The following is a 24276-nucleotide window of genomic DNA, read 5'->3' as shown; positions in this document are numbered from 1 at the left end:
GAGTAATTCCATGGCATTTGGTAATTCCACACCATTTGGTGTGGTCCAGAACATTTTCATTACCCAAAGAAAACCCTTAACCAGTAAGTAGTCACTCTCCACCCCCTCAACCTCCAGCCCCTGCGGGCACCAGCGCGCTTCTTGTCTCTACAGATTTCCCTACTCTGCGTACTTCACGTTAGCAGACTCACACATGATGTGAGTTTTGGTCTGGACTCTTCCGTTTAGCAGAGTGTCTCTGAGGTCCACCCCCGCTGCACTACATGCCAGTACTTCACTCCTTGTTACGCTGAATAACACCCCACTGTGTGTATATACCACGTTTTGTTCATCTGTTCATTTCAGTTAATTCAGTATTTTGGCTACAGGAAACAGTGCTGCCATGAACATTCATGAGCAAGTACCTGCCTGAGTCCCGTTTTTGATTCTTTTGGGTAAAAACCTCAGAACACAATTGCTGGGTCACGTGATAGGTCTATGGTTATAGTTTTTGAGGACCCAACGCACTGTTTTACAGCTGACTGACCCCAGCTCTAAGAATAATCTCCGTAAAAGGAATCAACTCTGTTCCAAAGTGGCATGCTAAGAACACGTTATCAGCAACTCAGTGTTCATGCAACTCATTTTTTTCTTTTATTTATTTATTTTAATCGAGGTACTGGATTGAACCCAGGACCCTGTGCATGCTAAGCATGTGCTCTGCCACCGAGCTATATCCTTCCCCTCAAGCACTTCACTTTTAAAAAGCTTTAAGCACTACAGATCAAACGGGCTTGTCAATCTGCTGCCAGGTACTGTCTTCATAGAGGCACAATGTCTGAAATGCCACCCCTGATAACACTAAATCATACCAATTTCTAGCCTGACCTTCATGTTGGCTTCAAGTTATAAATAACTATTCAAATAATCTGATGAGTTTTTCTCTTATCCTCCACCTACACAACATACATACTTGTTGATCTGAGCCAAGAACATTCCCTTCAGTGCATAAAATTCAGCTGTCATCTCTTTTGTGAAATATTTTAAGTTTGTAGATTCAATAACTTCAAGGCCCTGTTTATAAAAAAACAACAGAAAAGAATGTCTTGAAATTTCTAGACAGTAATATAAAAACCTCATTAAAATATTGATCTAGGCAGTAAGTCCCAAAGGCCATTGACAAATATACTTTAAACTGACAACAGATCTGTCTACCGTGAATACTTACTGACTGACTGACGATTTACTTAAGTAGTATTTAAACTGAATCACTAAATGCCAAGTTCAGTTCTAGACACCTTAAGGGTATCATTTTCTCCAAAGCTTTATGTATTTAGTCAGTTTCAATGTTTTTATTAACATCCCTCTGAACATGGCCAAAATCTACGAGATACCCTCACAATCCCGCAGTTTTAAGTTTTCTTTCCTTAATATTAACCACGTATACGGTAGAAGCGAGACCACCAAATGCAATCCAAATACTCAAGTGGCTTCCTGTCCCTCCCCTGCTTGGGCAGGACTCTTCCCCATGACGCAGGCTGTGTCTGTGCAGCCCCAGCCCTTCTCCCCAGGGGGCATTGGCAATCTCCATGCGGCCCTGCCCCTCCTCCCAGACCTCGGGGCGCGGCCGGGCGCCGGGTCCCCTGACACGCTACCTGCATACACTCATTCTTCCCCATGACACCTGCCAGCTGGAGGTAGCACTTGACTTGCTGCCGAATCTTCTGGAAGCAGTCCACGATGGGAACGGTTGGAATAGTATGAATGCGACTTAATATGTCCAGAGCCACATTGACCAGTCCCTGCTTGCGGGCGATTTTCCCATACTGGATGATTGCTGAAGCCGATGCGTGAACCCCCAGCATAGCGTTATTTGAGCTTGGATCATGCTGAGAACTATTCTCATACGCAGTTACAATAGCTAGAGAGCAAAGAAATGGGTTCTCAGCCCAAGTCAAATGCCGTTCAAAGTGTTCCACAACTAAGGCTTAAGTAAAAAATGAAAAACAAACACATGGCTTATGAAAATGGGAAGCTCTGTGATAAATCCTCATTACTTTTCCCTGTATTCTGCATCAAAAGTAAGATACAAGAAGCACCAATTACCAAGCTGAGCGCTAGCATCCTGGCTAACTAAAACACGAAGGTGGCTCTCAACAGACGCCTGACAGGTTTAGGGGAGGAGCAGCGAGGATCAGGGAAACTGGGAAGGCCGCTCACTGCCACCTGAGAGCAGCTCTTCCTCGGGGGGCTTCAAAACACAGAGGGCCACAACCCACAGCTCCGACCCCATGGGCCTGCGCCCCCTGCAACAGGCAGTGTCCAGCAAGTCTGTTCTGGCTGGAAAAAGGCAACAGGGACGGGGACTTCCTCCCACCTTCACCCCCTTCCTCCTTACCCTCGTCATACCAACCACCATCTACCATACCTGCCAAAAAATAGAAAATCTGGTAAAAGGGAAAAAACAAAACACAACCAAGACATGAAACCAGAACAGTGGGGTGTCTGGAAAATTACATGATGAATGCATGCCGGACCAGGTAGGTTTACCCTGGTAATGATGCTGCCTCCACATGAAGACGCTGCTCCAGTGGGACAAGTCGTCCGACACGATAGGCAGCCGGTTCCTCCAGGTCTTCACCACCGTCTTCATGTCGTGCAGGCTGTTGTTCCTCCCCAGGTTGCTAGGCTGCAAGCCTGCGTTTATCTGTGCAGCTTCCTGAAGTTCAATGATCTGCTGCGCTGCCTGCAGGGGACCAGTGTGAAGAGCCGACAGTGAGCGCTGGGTGAGGGTGAGCGAGGGAACCAGCCAGAGTCCATCAGGAGCCTGACTGCTGGGAAGCCCCACGGCTCAGTTACTGCAGGAAGCATGGGGCTTCTTCAGATGCCTCGGATGCCACACCTGACTTACCCACACCTCAGACGCCGCTCTCAGGCTCCCCTGAACTCCGCAGGTGCTGTGAAGCCGGGGACTGGGAGGGCAAAGGTGTATACACCGCCCGCCCCACCTCACCCCAACAACCCTCTTTTCCACCCCCTTTGCCACCAGCCAAGTGTGGCTCTATCAATGTCAGACCAGAACAACCTCACCCTCGGCCTTCAAGCTTTCCTTCCATTAACGTGTGACCCTCAGAGCCATAGTGAGCATCTTAGGACACAGTTCTAATGACTCCTGGGGCTGATACATGCATCTTCCATCACATCCCTACAGATCTGTCCAGTTCACCACCCTTTAAACCCCAAGTGTGCTGCCGGCTCCACCTCCTTACGGGATGCCCCGGCCACAGCTCTGAGCCTATTCAAACTCTACCCGTCAGGTCCCACCTTCCCCTCCCACAGGGGTTTTCCCTTCTCTAAACCCTGTGCTTCTTTCCTGTGCTGCCGTGTGGCCCTGAGTCACAGACTCCCTCTTCCTTTAAATTTTGCTTCTTATGGATGTGTCATCATCTCCCTCCAGCTACATGCTCCATTGAGCCAGAATATGTTTTTAAATTGTGTGAATGTCTCAAACAGCGCCAAGTTCAGTACTCGGTACTCTTCTGTTTGACTTTAACGGGGAGGTGGGAACCATCTCTAAATGCAGTCAGCTTTATAACCAAGCTAATCAAAGATATTTACTGAGGATCAGCCATGACCAAAGCAGTGGAACAGATACGCAAGTGCCTTTAATCACTTCCAGAATACTTGAATCAAGATTGTCTGAAATACTACATTTTATACTCCATGCTTTGAATATGTAACTATGTAATAATTTCTACTTAGTTATTCATAACTGTTATTCATTCACAATGCTACTCAGTCATTCAATCATAATAATACTCAGTCATTCATAATGAATATTTCTTGAATTGACACCTTTTTCCTATGTTCAATGTAGTAACTTTCTTCCTAATAGCTACAACATGCGACCCACCTTTGCACTTTTAGGATATGAAGGAAAAAGTCCTCTTTAAATACAAAGCTTTAGACTGTTTTAGTAACCTAGATTAGAGACGTTACACACCTGCAAAGTAACATTAGTGCACACCTTGAGCAAAAGCCACAAATAACAGATACAGAAATGAAAAGCATCGAAACAAAGTAAGAGACTAACTGCTTCAATGAACTTCTGGTTCACTATGAAGAAGACAAGATAATCTAAGTATATTAATAAACAACTACATAACTTAAAAAAGCCTATTTATACACTAACTATAAAAATGAATTTACCAGTTAAAGTCTCAAAACTATTCTTTAAAGCAGGGGAAGTATGACCTTCCTGAACTTCTGTTACAACATCAGCCTACAGTTTTACTCACTGAATAACCCTGGAAGCTGCTCCAGGTGAGGTACCAGGTAAGAGGAAAAAAGCTGGCAGAGCCCCTGGAGTGTGTGCGCGTGTACGCAGGGGCTGGGTCGGGGGGAAAACACGTCCCGTGGAGCGGGGCAGCGTGCACAAGGGGCCGTGGGAGGGTAGGCCTTTAGATTTGAGCCACTGAATGGCTTGCGTGGCTGAACGAACTCAGAAGCAGGGAAGACGATACACAAGGGAAGAAGCCAAGGCACAGTCTAACTGCAGCTGTAAGAGCCTCAGAGGATGAGAGGCTTTCTGGGCTGGACAGGGGCGTCACGCTGATGCTGTGCGGTGGGCATTACAGAACATTTCTAAAGCAAAAGTGAAAATCGTCAGAATCACTTCTGAGAATGGTCTGTTGCTTAGATCCCATGGAAGCTCCCAAACTGAGAAGCATCATTTCAGTTCTCTCCATTTTGACTCTAGCCTTCCTTTCTCTGAGGACGATTTTAAATGGGAAAGGACAAGTGGAAGGAGTTCCCTCTCTTCCGGCCTGCTCAGCTTACAGACCTAAGCCTGGACAGGAGGTGCTCCACTGACGGGCCCGTGAGGCTGTGCTCCCACAAGGGCACCGTACCCACCTGAAGAAGAGGCGTGTGCACGTGGGACACCACGTGGGGCAGCCGCCGCCACTCGCGGATGGCCAGGCTGCTGGCCATTTCCACCAGGCGCTCGATGAAGCTGAGCTGCTGCTCCTCGGGGTGGCAGATAGCCAGGTACCCACGGTACATGTTGACCTTCCAAGCCATCTCCTTTGGACAACTCACTTCTACCTGGTGGTGAAAGAACATTACATAGGAAGCAACAGGTATACCACTGTCTCAGTGGTGACAGTCAAAAAGTGAAGTCAATTTTTGTGCAGCCGATTATACAAAGCAAAAAACAGAAATTAAGCTATAAACAGACACATTTTTTTCTGAGAAGCTTGCATTTAGATTTCTTCGGGATACTCTCCTTTTCCAAATCCCAGTGAGTGGCCAATCTCTCCAGCTACAAAGGCATGCCACAAGCTCCTTGCTTTAAGGTCACTGGTATTTCCAAAAAGGGGGAAACTGATCAACAAAGTCAGCAGGTGAATTTTCAAATTATTAAATATGTGCTCATCTTTTAAATCATCTCCAAGTCACATTGTTATCCTGGGAAACTGACCTAACTTGTTCCATATTATATAAGGAAGTAGACAGAAAGCAGCAATTCAGGTTTATAAAAATGTGAGTGAACATTCAAAAATTTTACTGTCATACAAGATCAACATACAGAAATCAGTAGCATTTCTTTATACTAACAATGAAACATCAGAAGAGGAAAGTAAAGAAATAATCCCTTTTAAAACTGCATCCAAAAAAATTAAACACTTAGGAATAAATCTGACTAAAGAAGTGAAAGACTTACATGTGGAGAACTACAAATTGCTGACTAAGAAAATTAAAGATGACTGAAAGAAATGGAAAGATATCTCATGTTCTTGGATTAGAAGAATTAATATTGTCAAAATGGCCATACTACCCAAAGCAATCTACAGATTTAATGCGATCCCTATCAAATTACCCAGGACATTTTTCACAGAACTAGAACAAATCATACTAAAATTTATATGGAATCACAAAAGACCCAGAATTGCTAAGGCATTACTAAAGAAAAAGAATGAAGCTGGAGGAATAACCCTCCCAGACTTCAGACAATACTACAGAGTTACAGTAATCAAAACAGCATGTATTGGTATTGGTATAAAAACAGACTTATGGATCAATGGAACAGAATAGAGAGCCCAGAAATGAACCCACAAACTTTGGGTCAATTAATCTTTGACAAAGGAGGCAAGAACATACAATGGAATAAAGACAGTCTCTTCAGCAAATGGTGTTGGGAAAACTGGACAGAAGCATGGAAATCAATGAAGTTAGCACACTCCCTCACACCACACACAAAAATAAACTCAAAATGGATCAAAGACTTAAACATAAGACAAGACACAATAAACCTCCTAGAAGAAAACACAGGCAAAACATTATCTGACATACATCTCAGCAATGTTCTCCTAGAGCAGTCTACCCAAGCAATAGAAATATAAGCAAAAATAAACAAATGGGACCTAATTAAACTTACAAACTTTTGCACAGCAAAGGAAACCATAAGCAAAACAAAAAGACAACCTACAGAAAGGGAGAAAATATTTGCAAAAGATGAGACTGACAAGGGCTTAATTTCCAGCTCATATGACTTAATAAGAAAAAAACAAACAACCCAAACCAAAAAAATGGGCAGAAGAACTAAACAAGCAATTCTCCAATGAACACAAACAGCCATAGGCATATGAAAAAATGTCCAATATTGCTAATTATCAGAGATGCAAATCAAAACTATAATCAGGTATCACCTCACACTAGTCAGAATGGCCATCATTCAGAAGTCCACAAATGATAAATGCTGGAGAGGCTGTGGAGAAAAGGGGAACCCTCCTACACTGTCGGTGGAATGCAGTTTGGTGCAGCCACTGTGGAAAACAGTATGGAGACTCCTCAAAAGACTAAAAATATGGTAAGTCTATGATCCAGCAATCCCACCCCTGGGCATATATCCAGAGGAAACCTTAATTCAAAAAGATACCTGCACCCCAATGTTCACAGCAGCATTATTCACAATAGCCAAGACACGGAAACAACCTAAATGTCCGTCGACAGATGATTAGATAAAGAAGGTGTGGTATATTTATACAGTGGAATACTACTCAGCCATAAAAATAATAAAATAATGCCATTTGCAGCAACGTGGATGGCTCTGGAGATGGTCATTCTAAGTGAAATAAACCAGAAAGAGAAAGTGAGGCTATCTTTCATCTGCCAAAACACCCAGCTTGCTGCAAGTGAAGGGAAATCTCCAGAGGTTCATGACTTTGGCCGAAGAGACCCATGTGGCTGCAGAGACTACAACCTGAGAGTGGATGTGTCCCTGGGAGGCAGGAGGAACGTCTCACCTGCACCAAGGCCTCCTTCATGGCGGTCCAGTTGGACACCCGCCAAGCACACTCCAGGACGAGGTAAGGGTTGATGTGACCTTTGGACTGGCCGTATTCTGTCAGGGCTTCCCACTGGTTCAACTCCTTGGAGCACCTAGAGACCATGGATTCGGGACCAACTCAGTTACCACACAGACTCAGAAAGGGCAGAAGACAGGATCTAGCCATTCACTTCCAATCCACAGAAGGAAAAAGAAACTGCTGCCCACACAAAGAAGGGAGGCTTCTGCGGGATGCTGACGTGCCCCAGGAAACCACTCCCCTGAGGCAGTGAGAGCCCCCCCGCCCCCTGCCCACAGCGGGGAGCTCAGAGCCCTGGAATCTGAGCTCGTTTTACTGTTTCTCCAGCACACTCTCAGTGACTCAAGACTTGACAGCTATGCGCAGATTTTTGTTTGTTCTTTCCTTTGGGGCCATAAAGAAAGTAGCAAAGATCCCTTTTAAAAATACTCGTGAGAGTACATTGGAGACTTTTCACTGGTCCCCTTAGCTGACCTTTGAACACATCACGTTCAGCTTACCGAATCCAGTGGTCCTCCCAAAGCTGGTACTCTGGGAAAATAGCGGGAGATGCATTACTCCTCTCATGTTCTTTTTTGGCTTTATCCATTGCCTTTTCATAGGATTCTTGTGCCTAAAAAAGTTAATAATGCTTTCACACGGCTGTTTAACCAGAACCTCTGTATGACCACTGCCCAGTGACTGAGGACAAGCCGGATCCCAGACCTAGGAGTGTCTCATGCTCTTCTCTCAGGTCACCTGACACCCCAAATTCTTCACTCAGAACACAGGAGAGTGGGAGGAGGCAGGTGCACAGTTCCCTGCACAGAAGGGAAGGAGCAGACTCTGCCCAGACCCACATTCACTCTCCATCCTCGGTGGTAATGAAAGCAGGGGCCACAGCCCGTGCCTTTGCTGCTGGAGTGTCTGTGCTCAGTGTCCCACACAGGGCGGTGACTGCACCTGTGACAGTGACCCTACTGCAGCAAAAGGACCGGTACAAGGTTAGTCTTACACTAGACACAACCTACCTACCCTTCCCTCAGGACCAAGGACTGCAAATAAAAAGCATTCACGTGAGCAGCTGACAGTAAGGGATTCAGGACAGAGCTCTAAAAATGTTCATGTCACATATGCACATTTCTCTTAAACTGAGACCTCGATCAAAGAGCCTCTATGTGTAGGATAAATAAATGCTCCCAATAAACAGCAAACTTCTATTTGAGTGTGACCTGACTTGAGGACGCGACAGCAAAGCGCGGCCAGCAGCGGCCTTCCCGCGGCCGCCCCCGCCGCCGGCAGCGCTACCTGCTCGAAGAAGCCGTGCTGCTCGTAGGCGATGGCGGTTGCCGTCTCCGAGTACCTGCAGCGCTTCTGCCACAGACCCGCCCACATGTCCTCCTCTTGTAACAAGGAGTACAGCTCGGCGAGGGAGTCCAGGATCTCCTGAGGACACAGACGCCGGTATCTGAGTGCCCGTGACAAAACCATTCTTCCCAGCAAAGCAACTTCACGGTACCACGATTTACAACGAAATCGAAAACGCGAAGTCACTGACAAGGAAGACGTGATCGACAAAAGCAGTGAGGCCTCACCTGCTGAGGTGGAGTTATGCTCTCCTGCTCATAAAACTCTGTCGTTTGCTTCGGCTTAATCTGCAGGCTCAGACCTTTTTCAAAGGCCTGGTGCTCTAGCATCAGCGTGGACCGGAACCAGAGGTTGTGGGTTTTTCCCAAGTACTTCAGGACGCAGGGTCGGATGGGAATGGGGGGGACACACTGGGACATGGCTTCCACGAAGCAGTTCAGGGCGCTGGGCTGACAATCCCGCTGCACCTGGTGACTGCCACTGCACAGGAACGGACTGATCTCCCCAGCCAGCGCCTGAAACCAAGCAGCGCGGTGACTTGGGTCCTTGTTCAAAAATCAGCATGTCTACTCTCTCACATGGCATCTGGGCTATTTCTGATAATTCACTTTTAAGTAAGAGTAGTTTCCTCATCCTTTGAAATTTAAGATCACTTTTTCTCACAAATACTTATTAAAAGCAAACACTACAGTTTTCAAAAGAGGATTTATGAAATATACTCACATGCTGCTGCCTGTCAGACAGAATTTTCCACAATCTGGGAAAAAGCTGGACCCACGTCTTTTCTGCCAGGGTGGTAGAAATGTGGCACAGCTGGACGAAGGCGCTGAGCAGTGCTCCGGTCTGCGGGGAGAACAGACTGGTGTAGCCGGGCCTACGCGCACTCAAACTCCTGCCGTGCAGGTGCCTCTCACGTCTGTGCCGGGGGACACTGCGGTCCCACACTCCACCAGATAGATGCCCCTCTGCTCCCAAACTGACCCAAACAAACGTCAGGGCAAAGTGAAACACAGATTCTGAGCACCAGAACCCCTGGTGAGCTGAGCAGCTGAGCATGGGCGTGGGTGAGGGGCTCACCAACAATGTGCCTACGTTTTTTAACTTTCAAGGGCATTTCCTATTATTACTGATTCCTCCACGTCCAAGAAGCACGAACAAGATGCTGGTGCTACAAATGCAGACGAGAGGCATATAAGTGCCTTCAAAGCAGAGGCTACTGAAAATATGTAGGGGAAACAGGAGAAACACACATACGAGCTACGTGATTTGCCAACAGGAATAATTCTGAGAACAAATCAAGAACCGTGACAGTTCAGAGTCTCTGCACCTGACAGTGGACCAGAGATGGAAGTGACTGGACCAGTCTGGCCCAGAACACCCTGTGAGTGGGCCGAGGTGGGAACGGGGTGGGAACGAGGGCCCCCAGGACCTACCACGTCCACAGATGCATTTGATTTTTGTCCACAGCTTTGTTGCTTTTGACAAGAATCTGCTGCAGACACTGCTTCTCAACAGCCAGGTTTCTAGCTGCTTCCCGGATGCCCACCTCCCTACACGGCCTCAAGCAGCTGGCGCAGAGGGGCTTGGGCACATGCTCGCCAGCCCACCGCGGGCCCTGGCACCCCAAGATGGAGACAGGGCCAGAGACGCACGCACCACGGTTATGCTGTGCCTTTTACCCAACAGCAGCCCCAAGACGGGAATCACGTCTCTATGACAAATGCACAAACCAAGGAAAACGGGTGGAAACACTAAAGTGAAGAATACTCTTTGTCTGCTACTCAGGCTGCCCCGTGAAGAAGACCGTGAGGAACGAGCCTGCCTGAGCACATGTGGCTGCTCCCTTCATCCCAGTCAGGGTGTCAGGTGCCTCTTGGCTCCAAGTCAATTTAGCAGAGGCCAAAGCACTCAGTGACCACAGACCCACCGACAGAAATGCGCATCTCGAGCCGTGAACGGGGAGTCCCACAGGTTCATGGACTGTTCAGAATGCTGGGGGGAGGGGAGACCACAACTACCCCCCCAGATCTGCACAGACCTTCACTTCGCGGAGGGTGTCAAGGAATTTGTCGTGTCGGTTGGTTAACATGTGCAGCTGGTTTCCAATGTCCTTTTCAGAGAGTTCTTTGGTCTTGGGTGTGCTGGTCTGATCTCCAGGAGCTAGTTCAATATCTATCTCCACATCCTAAAAAACAAAAATACACACGCAAAAACAAAGGGTCACATCGTAAAGAAAGTCAAAAACCGTAACTCTTACAAAGTCCTTACATTTTTGGCAAGTAAGATTTAGTTTCCTGGAAATTTATAATTACTTAAAAAATCCTAAATTCTAAAATAAACAACTAGATTAAACTACACCAGCCCTACCCCTTTCTTTCTTACATGACACTGTAAAAATGTCAACGTTTTGCTTTCATATGTGGGTTATGGAGAGCAAAATTTTTTAGAAAGTACAACTTTAAACAGTAAAAATAATAAAGTTATTAGGAATTACAGCCTGCCATTCCTCAAAATGCAATATAGCTGCCTGGCTGCCTTGCACATAAGAACATTGTTGGGGTCAACACACAGAATCTTGGCGACACAGTGTTTTATACAAGTCATTCCCCAAAAAGAGTAAGTCTTATTTCTGTCTGAAGTTTCTGGGAAGTCAGAGTCAAAATCCAATCGTCAGACTAGGCTCCAAGTCAAGTCATCAACCATTTGATGTGTGCCCCTGAAAATGCAGAAGAATCACCTCCAAGTTGGCAATTTATTTCACACAGGGGGGTTACAGAAAGAAAAAAGATCATGTCACCAAATGATCTAGTACTTAGCAAGTGCTAAGTGCTGGCAAAAAAATTTTACACCTTGTTAGTAAAACAAGTAGATACCTTACATATAACAGAGGGTACAAACTACCCCTTTTAAAGCAAAGAGGGTCCCTCCTCCTTCAATACTGGGGGGCTGTCTTCTAAAACCCAACGCTCCAAACAGACCAAGCTTCCAAGGGCCAACGACCCAAAAGAAACAGTTTAAGGATCTGTGCCTTGGGTAGTGTCAGCCACATGGAGGACTGAGAAGCAGCTGGAAAAAGGCCTCAGCCTTGCTGGTCAGTTAGTTCTTGGCCTCACAGCTGCTCCAGCCAGGACTGGGCGGAGACGGGGAGACTCCCGGCAGGCTGCGTGTGGAGCCAGCTAGAGCCACGGTTCCTTTACAACAGGCGTCCCACCCCAGGGCGGTGCTCTGTGACACAACATGGGCTACTGCTAACTTGCAGAGAGAAGTCACCGAACAGTAAAATACCCCGGGCTGAGCAGCAGGAGCCGATATAAAGTGACCTCTCAAAGTGAACGGCAACACAAGATGCTTCTCAACTCTACCTTAAACAAACCTGACTGAATGGAAGTAATCTGTGTCCATCAACAGATGAATGGATTGTGTGTGTGTGTAAACAATGGCGTATTATTCAATCATAGAAGAGACTGAAACCTTGCCATTTGTGACAACGTGGATGGACCTTGGGAGCACTGTACTAAGTGACGTAAGTCAGACAGACAGATCATACAATCTCACTTATATGTGAATCTAAACACACACACACAATCACACACACACACAAGGTCGAATACAGAGAAGACTGGCAGTTGTCAAAGGCAGGGGGTTTTGGGGGTTGGGGGGCAGTGAGTGAAATGAGTGAAAGGAATCAAAAGGTACAAACTTTCAGTTACAAAATTAATAAGCCACAGGGATGCAACGCACCGCGTGTGCCCACAGACAGTAACGCGGTGCTGTGTATCGGAAAGCTGCTGAGAACAAATCTTAAAATTTCTTGTCATAAGAAAAAAATTCTGTAACCATGTGTGGTGATGGAAGGTAGACACCGTGGCGATCATTTCACAGTGTATTCCAGCATCAAATCATTACGTTGCACACCTGCAACTAACGTGATGCATGTCAGTTATACCTCAACATGAAAAAAAGGGAAGACAATCTAACTGAACACAGGCACCACATTCAGAGCTTTCAGCGGGAGGCAGGCTTTGACACATCGCTCCTGTCCTAATAAGACCCACGGCTGACGTAAATCCTTCAGCAGAAATGGGAATCCCACTGTGAAAGGCGGCCTGGCGGCCCCGTGGTACCTCCTCCTTGGACTCGCTGCTCTCCCGCTCCCGGGGCTCCTGCTTGACGTGCGTGACCATGGCGAAGGCCGCCCGGTCGTGGCTGTCGGCCAGGTTGATGACGTTGGTGATGGACGGGAGCATCGCCCCTTGGCAGCTGGTGCCGATGGGCGTGCTCTTCTCACACACGGCCAGGAGGAGCTGGAGGGGGTGAAGGAGAGAAGGGAGACCTGACACACGGCCCACAAGCAGGTGTGGACAGACCCTGGTCAACACCTCGCGCAGTGATGGCCCCCGCCCAGTAGGCTCCACACCCCTCCCCGGCTTAGACGGGATCCCCGCTCAGGCACCTCTGACCCTGAGTCCAGGCACACTCGACGCCTCCTTCCCCGACCAGTCAGGATGCCTCTTCTGCTGCCTCAGAGTACCACCCCCCGACCCTACGCAGGAAGCACGGATACCCTCGCTTCACACACCCACTTCTCCTTCCCGCTCTGCCCCTACCTCATCACCACGTCCTGCCAGTCTCACCTCCTGCCTGGACACAACATCCTCACTCACCCCGATGCACCCTACTCAGACCCATCCTCCCCCACACTGCAGACCGTGGCGCCCCTCCCACAGCCTGCAGGGCCCGCGCAAGCCCCTGGGCGGGGCTCACGAGATCTCCAAAACACAGCACCCCCTACCCGTGACTGTACCCACAGCCCCGGCCTTGCCCACGCTGTCCTGACCAAGCCTCTCCTGCACTCTTTTGGCAACTATTTACTGAACACCCACGAGGTGCTGTGCGAGGACCTGGATGTTCACTTGTCAACTTCACAGCGACGGTGCCCCTGCCCTGGTGAGGCTGAAGTTTCGGAGAGAAGGAAGAGACCAACGTCGAAACATGAACAGACACAAACTCCCTGTGAGGACACAGCCCAGGCACGGGCAGAGTGACAGAGAATACAAGGGTACCCGCTTGGGCAAGGGGGTCAGGAATGTGGCACAGGTGGAAAGGCCAGCAGGGGACACTAATGAGAGAGGGGCAGAGGAACAGTACAGGGCTGGAGAGAAGGGCGAAGGCCCGGGCACACGGGGGCCAGAGAGACCGTGTCCTGGAGGGCAGCTCTTGTGCCTGGCCCAACGGCAAGGAGGGATAATCTGCTTTACTCTGCCAGAACCACCCCGGTGGGCCAGAGGAAAGGTGGGCGAACGCCGAGGACATGGTCCCGTCATCTTTGTGAGGGATGGCAATGGCTAAGAGAGGGAGAGAGACAGGGGCAGGGAGAAAAGCCAGTGGTCTCGCGTGGGTAACAGCTGGTGATGGACCAGACACACAGGACAGAGGACGGGAGGGACAGCGGGTTCCTGGCTGTGCGCTTCCACCAGCCCTGTCCCTACAGTCCAGTGTCTTTTCCATCTTTGTTCCCACCTGACCAGGGCCTGCCGCCTGACCACAATCAACAGGCCTCCTGAATGAATGAAGCATCAGTCCGGGGCCTCTGCCCACTGTGTTACCATTAGCACCTGCAGCTCTGGAAACACGTTCAGCACCCGTGGAAATCGCTAACAAGCTCTCATTTCCCTCAAGGAGAACTGCACTGCCGTCCATCCACAAGACACAGTCACCTGGCGCCAGTCGCCCTAGCACAGCTGAGGCACCTGCTGCGGGGAAGCCAGGCTGCCTGGTGCAGCAAGTTGGGGATTCAGCCCAAGAATGAAGGAAGCAAACAAGAAAGTGAGCAGTCTCACCAGAGACCTCCGACGTGCCGCCCCCCGAGACGGCCCCGGCCCGCAGCACCCCTCGCCCTCGCCCAAGGGGCAGAGCCGTGGCGCCACCTTCCAGCTGTGAGTCTTTCCTTGCCTCCTAGAGATCAAAGGCGGCTCTCGGGGGGAGGTTCCTAACCCACCTTGCATGCGGGCACCTCCCGGCCACATGAGCTGAGCTGCTCGCCCTACCTCAATGCACTGCTTGATCCAGAAGTGGTTCCCCATGGCCTCCCAATTCTGGGAACAGGTCACGTAGAGCAGTCGCTCATAGACGCGCCGCTTCATAGAGTTGTCGAAAACCTCGAAAAACTTGGCCCTGATGAGTGGCTGTGCACAACGCAGCCCAGAGAGAAAGGCAGGTTCCAGTTTTGCAGTCAGCTCACTGCCAGACAGCGTCTCGTCCCTGTAATCGGGGGAGTGACACCGAGAGAGCAGAGCCATGAGAAGGGGCAGAGGGCAAGTGGATGCCAACCCCCAGACTGCCACCATGAAGGCCAAGCGTGTCCCAAATCACGAGCTGACGCAGTATTGGAGAAAAAGGCTCAGTGATGCCGACACATTCTTTGTGATTCAGTATTTAAATGAACATTTAAAATTTAGGTACGATGAGAAAATTACAGGCACGTCACTGGCTGCTCAGAGAACACATGAGGGACCGACGCGCAACATCTGGTTAACTGCTGTGATTACCTGTAGACGTAGTTAACGAGGTCTAAAAACTGGGCATTTAACTCAAGGTCTTCTGGAAAACGTTTTTCTATGTAGGTCATCATTTTCACAAGCAAAATGGACTTCTCCCGGAGTGTAGGCGTCTGCACAAGTTTGTTTTTTAAAAGGAAAAGCTCAATTACGTCTACTTAAGAAAAGACATGCTCAAAGTCTTTCAGCCATCTGCTGTACTAATTTTTAAGCTCCTACAATTTTGTCAGGTGAAAGAAGACAGGGTCGTTTCTGAACAGAAAAACCAAAGATGGTTCTTTTATGCGTAAGATCAAGACAGGGGCCAACCTGACTTTCCTGGGAGAGGCTACAGCTCGCTTTGGAGAGAAAGAACTAAACTTCAAGACAAATCAGAAGTTGCAAGCACCTCACTGCAATCACTATTTATTGGCTTACCTTCGCCACCAAAACTAACAAGTAAGGTTTAACATTTTAACAGGAATAAAACATTAAGATAAGTGACCCGTTATCTCAAGTTTCTGTTTAAAACCTGCTAAGCACAGTGAGAAAAGTCCACCTTAAAAAAAGATCCCCTCAATGCAAACAGCGCATGAAAAAAGGTTTTGCTTGAGAACCTGCAGAGGGGCTCCGACAGGGCCGCCCAGCCCTCCCTGCTCACCTGATTGGCTGCCATCGGGGAATTATTTTTCACCCATTCTTCCACGATTTTAACCACGGCCCGGAGGACTTTGGCGTCGGGGGATTTCTCGATGAGGGAGGTCAGGACGGCCTGAATGAAGTTCTTCCGCATCTCCATGCTCATCACGGCCAGGCGTGTTTTCACCAGCTCCAGGCTCAGCATCACCAGCTCGCTGGTCCCTGCTCGTGCGGAGACAGAACACACCCCAGTCTCTACAAGCCCTCCTCAACGGGCAGGCAGCCGCCGCATGGGTGGCGCGCTGGATTCTGCGTACTTCCTCCCCCAGGTATCTTCTCCAGCCAGCGGAGCGCTGGGATTTGAAGTGCCTCATCACTTTATCGGTGCTCCACGTTGCAAGGGTGGCCGCGGAAGAGCCTCCCCACGGAGCAGGGGACGATGAAGCTGATGGGGCCCATGCAGGCAGCCCCAGGGCACAGCCAAGTCCCAAAGCCACATGCATGGCACTCGTGCTCTGAGGGGCGTCCAGCAGAGGTGATAGCCACAGCTCCCCGCCCCACACCAACTCAGCACCCAGACCCCTGAGCTCACACCACTCAGGTCTGCAACCCACGACTTAATCCTTCTTCAGAAATAATAGCTCTGTTTAAGCAATCTCTGATTTCCAGCAAGATCATTAGATAGCTCTCATACAGTGGTGAACGTTCCACATAAAGCGTGCACCTATTCGAAAGTTCCTTCATTAACAGATTTTAAAAGCAGTTTATTTTAAAAATGAGTTTGATTTTGGTTTTAAGTGAAATGTTCAGAAACTCTCTTTGTTAAGAACAAATGATAATGAACTGCACAAATAAACAGGCATTTGTGCTAGCTTTAGAATCCAATCACACGGCTGGCACCGCTAAGGTGCTGAAGTCCCGGGGAAGGACTCGGGGGACCACGCCTGTCACCTGAGGTGGCTTCAGCACTTCCCGAGGCGGCCTGTGGGTTCAGGTGCTCGCGGACCATCTTCTGCAGGGAGCGCATGAAGACCGAGATCAGCCTGTCTATGTAGCTCGGGTTGTTGCTGCAGGCAGACTTGAGGATCATGAGGGTCCCTGAAAGGCAAAAAGTGCCAGCTGTCTCTCAAGCAAAGTCTTTTAAAGTAAATAACAAAAATGTACTATTTAAAACATTTTAAAAACGTGCTGACAAAAATGTGTCATTTCTGATAAAAGCAGAGGCTAACCCCAAATGTCAGCATTACAGCTGACCCTTGAATGACACAGGTTTGGGCTGCGCGAGTCCACTCACACGGCTTTTTCCAACAGTAAATACCATACGCCCTGCGGCTGGATGGCCCTGAGGAGGAGGCACTGGGACTCGGAGGAAGCACGGGTATGTCACATGCAGAGGGTCAAACGTAACTCATACAGAGATTTCCAACTGCGCAGGGGTCGGCAGCCCTGGTCCCCGGGCTGTCAGCTGCACACACCATGGAAACATTTGCTCGGTTGACCCCTGAACAACCTGAGGCTAGGGCACTGATGACCCCTCCCCTTCCTATCCCCTCGTTCCCCTGTACAGAAATGTATGACCAGTCTGGTCCCATGACAGGTAACCCAGGAAATTTGACGACGATGAACATGGGGGTAGATTCTGGCCGTTTCAGCTGCTGCACCCTCCTCTGCTGAGCAGAGGCAGTAACGAGCCCAGGGTGTAACCCGGGTCTAGCACAGGGAGGGGATGGAGCCCACTAGCCCAGGGGCTGCGCCTGGCCTGCTGCCATCCTCACAGAGGGAGCCGGGGCCACTGCGGAAGGCAGCTCCTTTCAAAGACAGTCCTCTGGAGAATTAACAAGACGTTCACGCTATACTGAGCTGGACACCATGCGATCCCACTTGCCTCACTATTCAAATCTATCTGGTTCCAGAATGGGATACCATGTGAATTCAGTTCATCTGGCTCCTGAATTTCAGAGAGCAAGCAGCAGGAGTTTGGAGAGCAAGAAATTAATTAAAAAATAGTGTATTCAGTTGGCAAATTCGGAAACAAGTGTTTGCATAACAAAGGCTACCTGTGTGTGTACTTATAAACGTGTATAAAAAAACACACACATCGAAATGTTTAGAGTGAGTAAGCCACTAAGCACAGAGGCTTATACGTACTTTCAGTTCTCCTTCATTTGATAGTTTCAAAATTTTACACAAAGAACATGTAACAAAGGAGAAAAAAATGTTCAAATTTGCCAACCCAAAGTCTGATCCTCCCCAAGAGGTGAGTTTCACAAAAAGCAGAGGTGACTACACGTTTGAGTTCTGGTGACCTGGACATCGGAGCCATCCAGTTGTCCTAATTACCCAAGAAACCAATTTCGTTTCTCCCAGGGTAGCCAGAGACTTGCCAAGTAGACGGGGACTAGTTCTTGTCTCATGTGTGGCTTAACGGCAGGTGAACGTGTCGTGAAAGACATATTTATATCTGCATAGGAGCATCTCTGGGTTCAGTATAAAACTGGGTCAGCAGGATGCAAGCACCTCGGGGCAATTCCACTCTCATCTGAGGCCAAGGTGGGAAGAACCCAGGAAGCTCCGATGCTGGGCAGGGTGGGGGTCAGTCACCTCCAAGACCACAGAGGACTGTGGCCTTGTGTGCACATGGCCACCCACAGGCACCCTCAACAACGCGTCAGCTCCAAGCTCCTCCCAACACCCTGCGCCTTCCTCAGAAGGAAAGCTCGTCCATCGACCGCAGGGAGATGGATGCCAGGCCGAACCACCGCTGGGAAAACCACGATGGACACACACTCACCAAAGAGCTGGGAGGGGTTTGCGTTGGCGGCCTTCTCGTAGCTGGTGAGCCCTTCGTAGACGACCTTCCCCACTGCTGCATAGAGACACTCCAGCTCCTCATACTTGGAGGCCACACTGGACGTGCCTGGAACAGAAGTGAGGGCCTGGGCTCTGCAGTCTGGGCTCCCAGACCCGCCCAGGCTTTCCTCACACCAGCGACTGAGCTCTGGTGGCCTGGGGCCTGTGGTGACCGGCAGGGGCACCGCTCTCACTGCAGGACGTGTGGTTCTCACTTTACAGAGCTCAGGGACAACCTTTCATCCCACCAAGCCTAACCTGAACACACTCTAAACACACCTGCTTATAATACACCAAAATTCTATCTGGTCAACCATTCAACACTTGACAAACACTTCAACCTAACTTCCTTTTAATACCTTAAGGAAAGAGTAATGTTTGGCTGATGAAAAACTGCACTTCCAAAGCAGACACAAAATGTGAAGACTGCTACTATTTAAAAAGAGTCTGAGGTAGAAACAAGATTGGGGTGATAACACGCCCGGGTGGTACGTAGAGGGCGTGCATCCCCAGGAACAGGCTCTGGGCCCAGCCATCCGCTCGCAAGGACAGGCCCCAATGGAAAAGGTCACGTACTTGGTTCGGTTGGGAAAATACTCATGAGGCGGGAGAGAAGGCTGTGGACGGCGCGTAAGACTTTGGTGTTTCCGCACGTCATACAGGCAGCGATTCCACGCTGCAGGGGTTTGAAGCTGCTGAGGATGGCTGGAGACTGGAGAACAGTTAGCAGGAAACTCAGCACCTCCAGCCCCGTGCAGATGTTTCCGTAGTTCACTTGATTAGGCTGCTCCTGGAGTGGAGAACACAGGCCACACACAGATGAAGTCAACAGTACAGTGAGTCACAGGAACATCAATCAGGCAAAACTAAAACTACGTGCCAGTTAAGTACTAAGAAATGAAACAAGAACCACTGAAGAAGGAACATGTCAGACGTATAAATTACCACCCTATTTTATTAATACAGCAGGATTACATAATGTCCCTTTTAACAAATTTGCTTTAAATACTCAGTAGAACTTCATTTTAAAAGCTCTTGAAAAAAATTAATATTCAATACTAGATGATACTAAAATTTTGGAAAGCACTGAAATCTGATTTAAAAAGGCAATTATTGCAATGATTTTTGTTTTCACCAGGCATGTTTTTAGTTAAAATACAAATATCCTTCTAAAGGGATGTATCTTTGAAACTACATCTTGAAATCAATCTAAAAAATGTCAGTATTAAAAAAAAAAAAAGAAAGAAAGAAACAAATGACGCTAACAGAGCACATGGCGTGCAGTGAGGATTTAGGCATGGCTTCGCACGCTTACTTCTGTGGCAGACACGCACGTACTTTGCAGGTGCACTATGTGTGCACCGTGGGTCAGAGGGAACACCTCCCACTTACTAGAGATTATGGGAAAGGCAGAGTCCCTGTGAGCATGACACTGCTCCATGGAAACATCAGCCTATCAACTGGCTGAGCTTGGCTGAACTGGGACTACATTTGATAGGAAAGCAATCTGATCTTTCAAAAAGAAAAAGAAAGTAAATCTGCAGATAATCTAGAAGTTAAGCACCATGCTATAATCAAAGCACATGCTGCAGATCTTGGGGGCCTACCACCCTACTGCTTTTGTGACACAGTATCCTTTGTAACCTTTCAAAAAGCTGAGCAAGAATGCTCATCTCTGCAGCACAAAGTAACAAATGCTCACAGTAGGTTTTATAATTCCGAGACAATAAATTTTCAAATTTCACTGTAGAACTAGACATACTGAACATGTCCTACTGATTAAATGGGTAAGGCAAGAGAACAGCTTTTGCAACCTCCAAGAAAATTACAGGATTTTGTAGTTTTACAGAAACAAAAACAACAGAAAACCCACCAAACAATCAGTATTTGGGGGCTTTCTCTTATTACCTGACTATACAGTGCCATACCCATCATTCAATCTATTTTTAAAACTTCCAAGTTTCTTTTAAAGATTGTTGTGTAAATCAGTTAAAAGTGCATATTCCAAGCCAGCTGGCAGGTCAGTTTAAGAAATGTGCCTGTGAAAGGCAAGAGAACCATCACGTCTTCAAAATTCCTAACTCTACCTGAGGCTAGAGGTGAGGGCTGCCATTTTAAAACCAATTTCAGTGAGTGACACTCCCTCCTCTTCATTAGCAGCCAGAAGAGGAGGTGGTTGTGGCCCCCCGTCCCGAGGACCCCTGCACCTACCACGCTCATCAGCAGCTTGTCGAACCACTGCAGTTTGAGCTCCGACTTGGACCACATGTCCGGTCGCAAGGCCGTCTTTAAGAGAGTCACACACCGGCGGGACAGCACCTCCCCAGGAGACCCCGCAGTGTTGGTGTTGTCATTAACCTGGAAATTCACTCAAATTCAAGCCCAAGGTTCACTGCATCTACGTGCACATTCTTGTCCGCCCGGGCTCCACACCCTCCCATCCCAGTGCTCCACCTCACAGCCACCTCCTCTCCTATCAGACTCAATTCAGCTGTCTCTGCTCCCCCTGGACCCCGCCCCCTGCAGCGGGGATTTGTGCGATTAATGGATCAGCACCTCCCCACTGGGCCTCCCCAGCTGTGCCCCACACGCTGCAGCCCACAAGCAAGCATCGACTGAACAGTTCAGGAGTAGATTGTTTCCAGCACTTGGAGATCCTCAATAGTGCTGCAAGCTATACTATTTTGTTTAATATTTATAAAAACCACTTAGTAAGGAAAATTCCATTTAATGTTTTTTGAGAAGTTTCAGCAATGGATTCCCAACACCACCATGAAAATACATACTGATATGAATGGTGGTAAATAAATGCAAGTTTTGACGCATTTAAATTAGTAAGCACTGCCCTAACTTACACAGGGTGGATCATCCCAACACCTTTAAGAGACGGGCAACTTGGAAGTCAAATAATTTGCCCAAGAACACTGAACTGCCATGCTTCTCCAATACCAGAATACTATTATAGGATATACCATTATTTTATCACTGCTGAAAGAAAAAATGTTTTTCAAAATCCTATCAACTATAAGACACCAGCAGATTTCAGAAATATTAGTGTGCCATGAAACAAATGGAATTGGATGTGAAAGGGACAAAACTTGCTCTCAGACCTTGGTCCATCTGTTCCCTTTTTGACTGTCATGGATAGACTCACTGGTGTCTACCAGACAGCCCTGGCTTAGAAGAATCGCGAACCTAAGATGTGCAGATACTGCACCTGACAGGCCACCCGGATGAGGAAGTTCACCACGGTGTCCGTGTGCTGCTTGTCGATGGGCTTGGCGAGAAGGGAGTCTGCGCCTGGCAGGGACTGGCTCCGCCCGAACACCTGGAGGTGGCAGGAGGAGAGCTCTTAGCCGTGCGGCCCGCCCCCAGCGCGCAGGCCCCGCTCCGGCACAAGGGACACCCCAGGCAGGTGTGGTCTCCGCAGAAAACGGAGAAACAAAGCGGCCACGAAGAAAGTCCTGGGTCCTGTGCTCCAGGACTGCTGGGCAGCAAGGAGTGACACCCAGGTAGAGGCCGCCAGCCTTCAGAAGAGGGGAGAGGAAACTGCTCCAAGGGAGAGAGAAAAGAGCCAGTTGTCAAGCTCTAAACGAGCAAAGGGCATGGGTGTTTCCAGAAAGGCCTGAGTGGCTGGAGCCTGAGCACAAGGTGCAGGGCAGCTAGGCCACCAGCAGGGCCTTGGAGGCCATGGTCAAGGTCAAGGGGAGGAAGGGCTTAGTGAGGGGAAAGGCAGTCTGACTTAATTTCTTAAATTTGGGTTTTTTTTTTGGGGGGGGGTAATTAGATTTATTTATTTATGTGGAGAGACCAGGGATTGAACCCAGGACCTTGTGCATGCTAAGCACGCACTCTACCACTGAGCTGTACCCTCTCTGCCTTAAGCTTTTATTTTGAAATGATTATAATATTCACAAGAAGTAGAAAAACAGTAGAGGTCACGTGCCCTTCACCCAGCTTCCTCAACTTGAACTTCGAGAAGAAAGGGGTTGGCACTCCGCTTTGTGAATCGGTGGCCACGAGGGATAAAAGTGAAAGGAGTGGGAGGTCCTGGGAGGTGGCCTCACTGTTTGGGTGAGAGATGGTGTTGGGGGTGGGGACCATGGCGGAGGGGCAGAGACGGGAGAAGAGGCTGGCTACTCGTGGCCGGGCTGACAGGACTGGCTCTCGACCAGAGACGTGAAGAGGAGCAAACGGGCAAACGGCGGACGGGGCCGGGTTTCCAATCTGAGCACAGGGTGGATGCAGGGCACACAGGCTTCGGGGACAGTGCAGGGTGGGCAGCACAGTTCCGGGCCGTCACCTGGACAGGGGTGAGGGCAGAGTGAGCAGCCAGGGCTCTCCTGGTGGCTGCCCTCCAGACACAGGAGGACACACTCTCACTTTAAATACTGGACGCCTTGTGGGCGTATGTTCTCAGTCACAACTCCGATCTGTGCGGTACCGGGTAAGCGCAGGGAAACGTGCCTGGGGACTTGGGAAACACCGAGGGAGTAACGTCATGGGGTGGCTATCTGATGGCACAGCCTTTCCCAGCCATTTGGCTGGCATGGTGCTGGGCACCTGCCCACAGTCAAAGTCTGTTGGCTAAAAGAACAAACCCCACAAGGAAGCACGGAGCCCGTGCAGGAAGGCACACACATGCACGCATGGTCTCACCGCGCTGATGGCCCCTGTGGCCGTCCTGAAGCGTTTCACCTCCTGCGCAGAATCCACCGACAGCCCTCTTTTAATGGAAGATGAGACAGAATTGACTCCCTCTCCACTTGAATTTGGGTCCATATCTGAATCAGGCTGAATCAGGAAACACAACACCCTGGACATTACTGACTGACCTCTCAGGAGAAGCGCAGGGAACAGGCAGGGGCGACACGAGCGGGCTGACCCCCACCTGCTGGTCCTTGATCCTCTGCAGTTCCCACTTGATGACGACCTCGGACAGGTCCACAGCCAGCCTCCTCTGCTCTATGGTGACGCTGGGCGTGAAGCCCAGCCTCTGCATGGCGCTGACCATGTGCTGCACCAGGTGGTGCCGCACCGGGTAGTACACCTGCAGGCGGGGGGCCAGCGTCACGCCAGGACGCGGCACGGCCCCAGCACGCACGAGCGCGCACGCACACCCCCCGCCCCCCCCGTGCCAACCCCAGCACCCCCCGCCCCCCGCTCAATGACTCCGAACCACAACCGCAGCAGGGAAGTCACACTACCCGCCGTGTGTGGAAGTGTGGTTACCCCTCCCACCTGCCCCCACTGCGTCCCCACATAATAGTGCCGTTCAGCCTTTTAGTACCATCTCTAAAAATGCCGAAACCCTGACTTCTCTTTAGGTAGGCAAGTTTAGTCATAGGTATCAAACTTCAGATTTAATGTCTTAAAAGTTTAGTCATGCCAAGAGGCAAATTCCCAATTCTAAAAGAGCTGGCTGTGAAAATATTAGCTTTCAACTCAACTGTTTATGTAAGAAATATTTACATATAAATAAATCCAACAAACTGGGCAATTTGATTATATAAAGAGGTGCCACAGGCTCCTTCAAGCCAAGCTACTGAAGTCCA

General features: G+C 49.1%; 1 protein-coding gene across 12 annotated transcripts in view; it reads right to left on the bottom strand.

The window, feature by feature from the left end:
* The window catches only part of TRRAP (transformation/transcription domain associated protein), a 97113-nt gene that overhangs the window by 16565 nt on the left and 56272 nt on the right, over positions 1-24276 (bottom strand). For 6 of the 12 annotated variants that reach the window (XM_074345694.1, XM_074345698.1, XM_074345697.1 and 3 more), the window contains 21 exons: positions 23613-23771; positions 23381-23515; positions 21939-22049; positions 20933-21079; positions 19298-19511; positions 18663-18788; positions 16823-16969; positions 15894-16093; positions 15245-15366; positions 14744-14957; positions 12821-13000; positions 10735-10881; positions 9420-9539; positions 8924-9211; positions 8637-8774; positions 7850-7962; positions 7287-7422; positions 4894-5085; positions 2497-2725; positions 1635-1966; positions 953-1053 (listed from right to left, as the gene is read on the bottom strand). In XM_074345694.1, the coding sequence (XP_074201795.1) occupies positions 953-1053; positions 1635-1966; positions 2497-2725; positions 4894-5085; positions 7287-7422; positions 7850-7962; positions 8637-8774; positions 8924-9211; positions 9420-9539; positions 10735-10881; positions 12821-13000; positions 14744-14957; positions 15245-15366; positions 15894-16093; positions 16823-16969; positions 18663-18788; positions 19298-19511; positions 20933-21079; positions 21939-22049; positions 23381-23515; positions 23613-23771 (3551 nt within the window). The remainder of the gene's footprint in view (positions 1-952; positions 1054-1634; positions 1967-2496; positions 2726-4893; positions 5086-7286; positions 7423-7849; positions 7963-8636; positions 8775-8923; positions 9212-9419; positions 9540-10734; positions 10882-12820; positions 13001-14743; positions 14958-15244; positions 15367-15893; positions 16094-16822; positions 16970-18662; positions 18789-19297; positions 19512-20932; positions 21080-21938; positions 22050-23380; positions 23516-23612; positions 23772-24276) is intronic. The other 6 variants (XM_074345701.1, XM_074345705.1, XM_074345703.1 and 3 more) reach the window with 2 other exon arrangements.

This window comes from Camelus bactrianus, chromosome 18, assembly GCF_048773025.1.
Source record: "Camelus bactrianus isolate YW-2024 breed Bactrian camel chromosome 18, ASM4877302v1, whole genome shotgun sequence".
Taxonomy (NCBI): Eukaryota; Metazoa; Chordata; class Mammalia; order Artiodactyla; family Camelidae; genus Camelus; species Camelus bactrianus.
The sequence above is the reverse complement of the archived record's forward strand: the minus strand, read 5'-3'. Positions and strand labels throughout refer to the sequence as shown.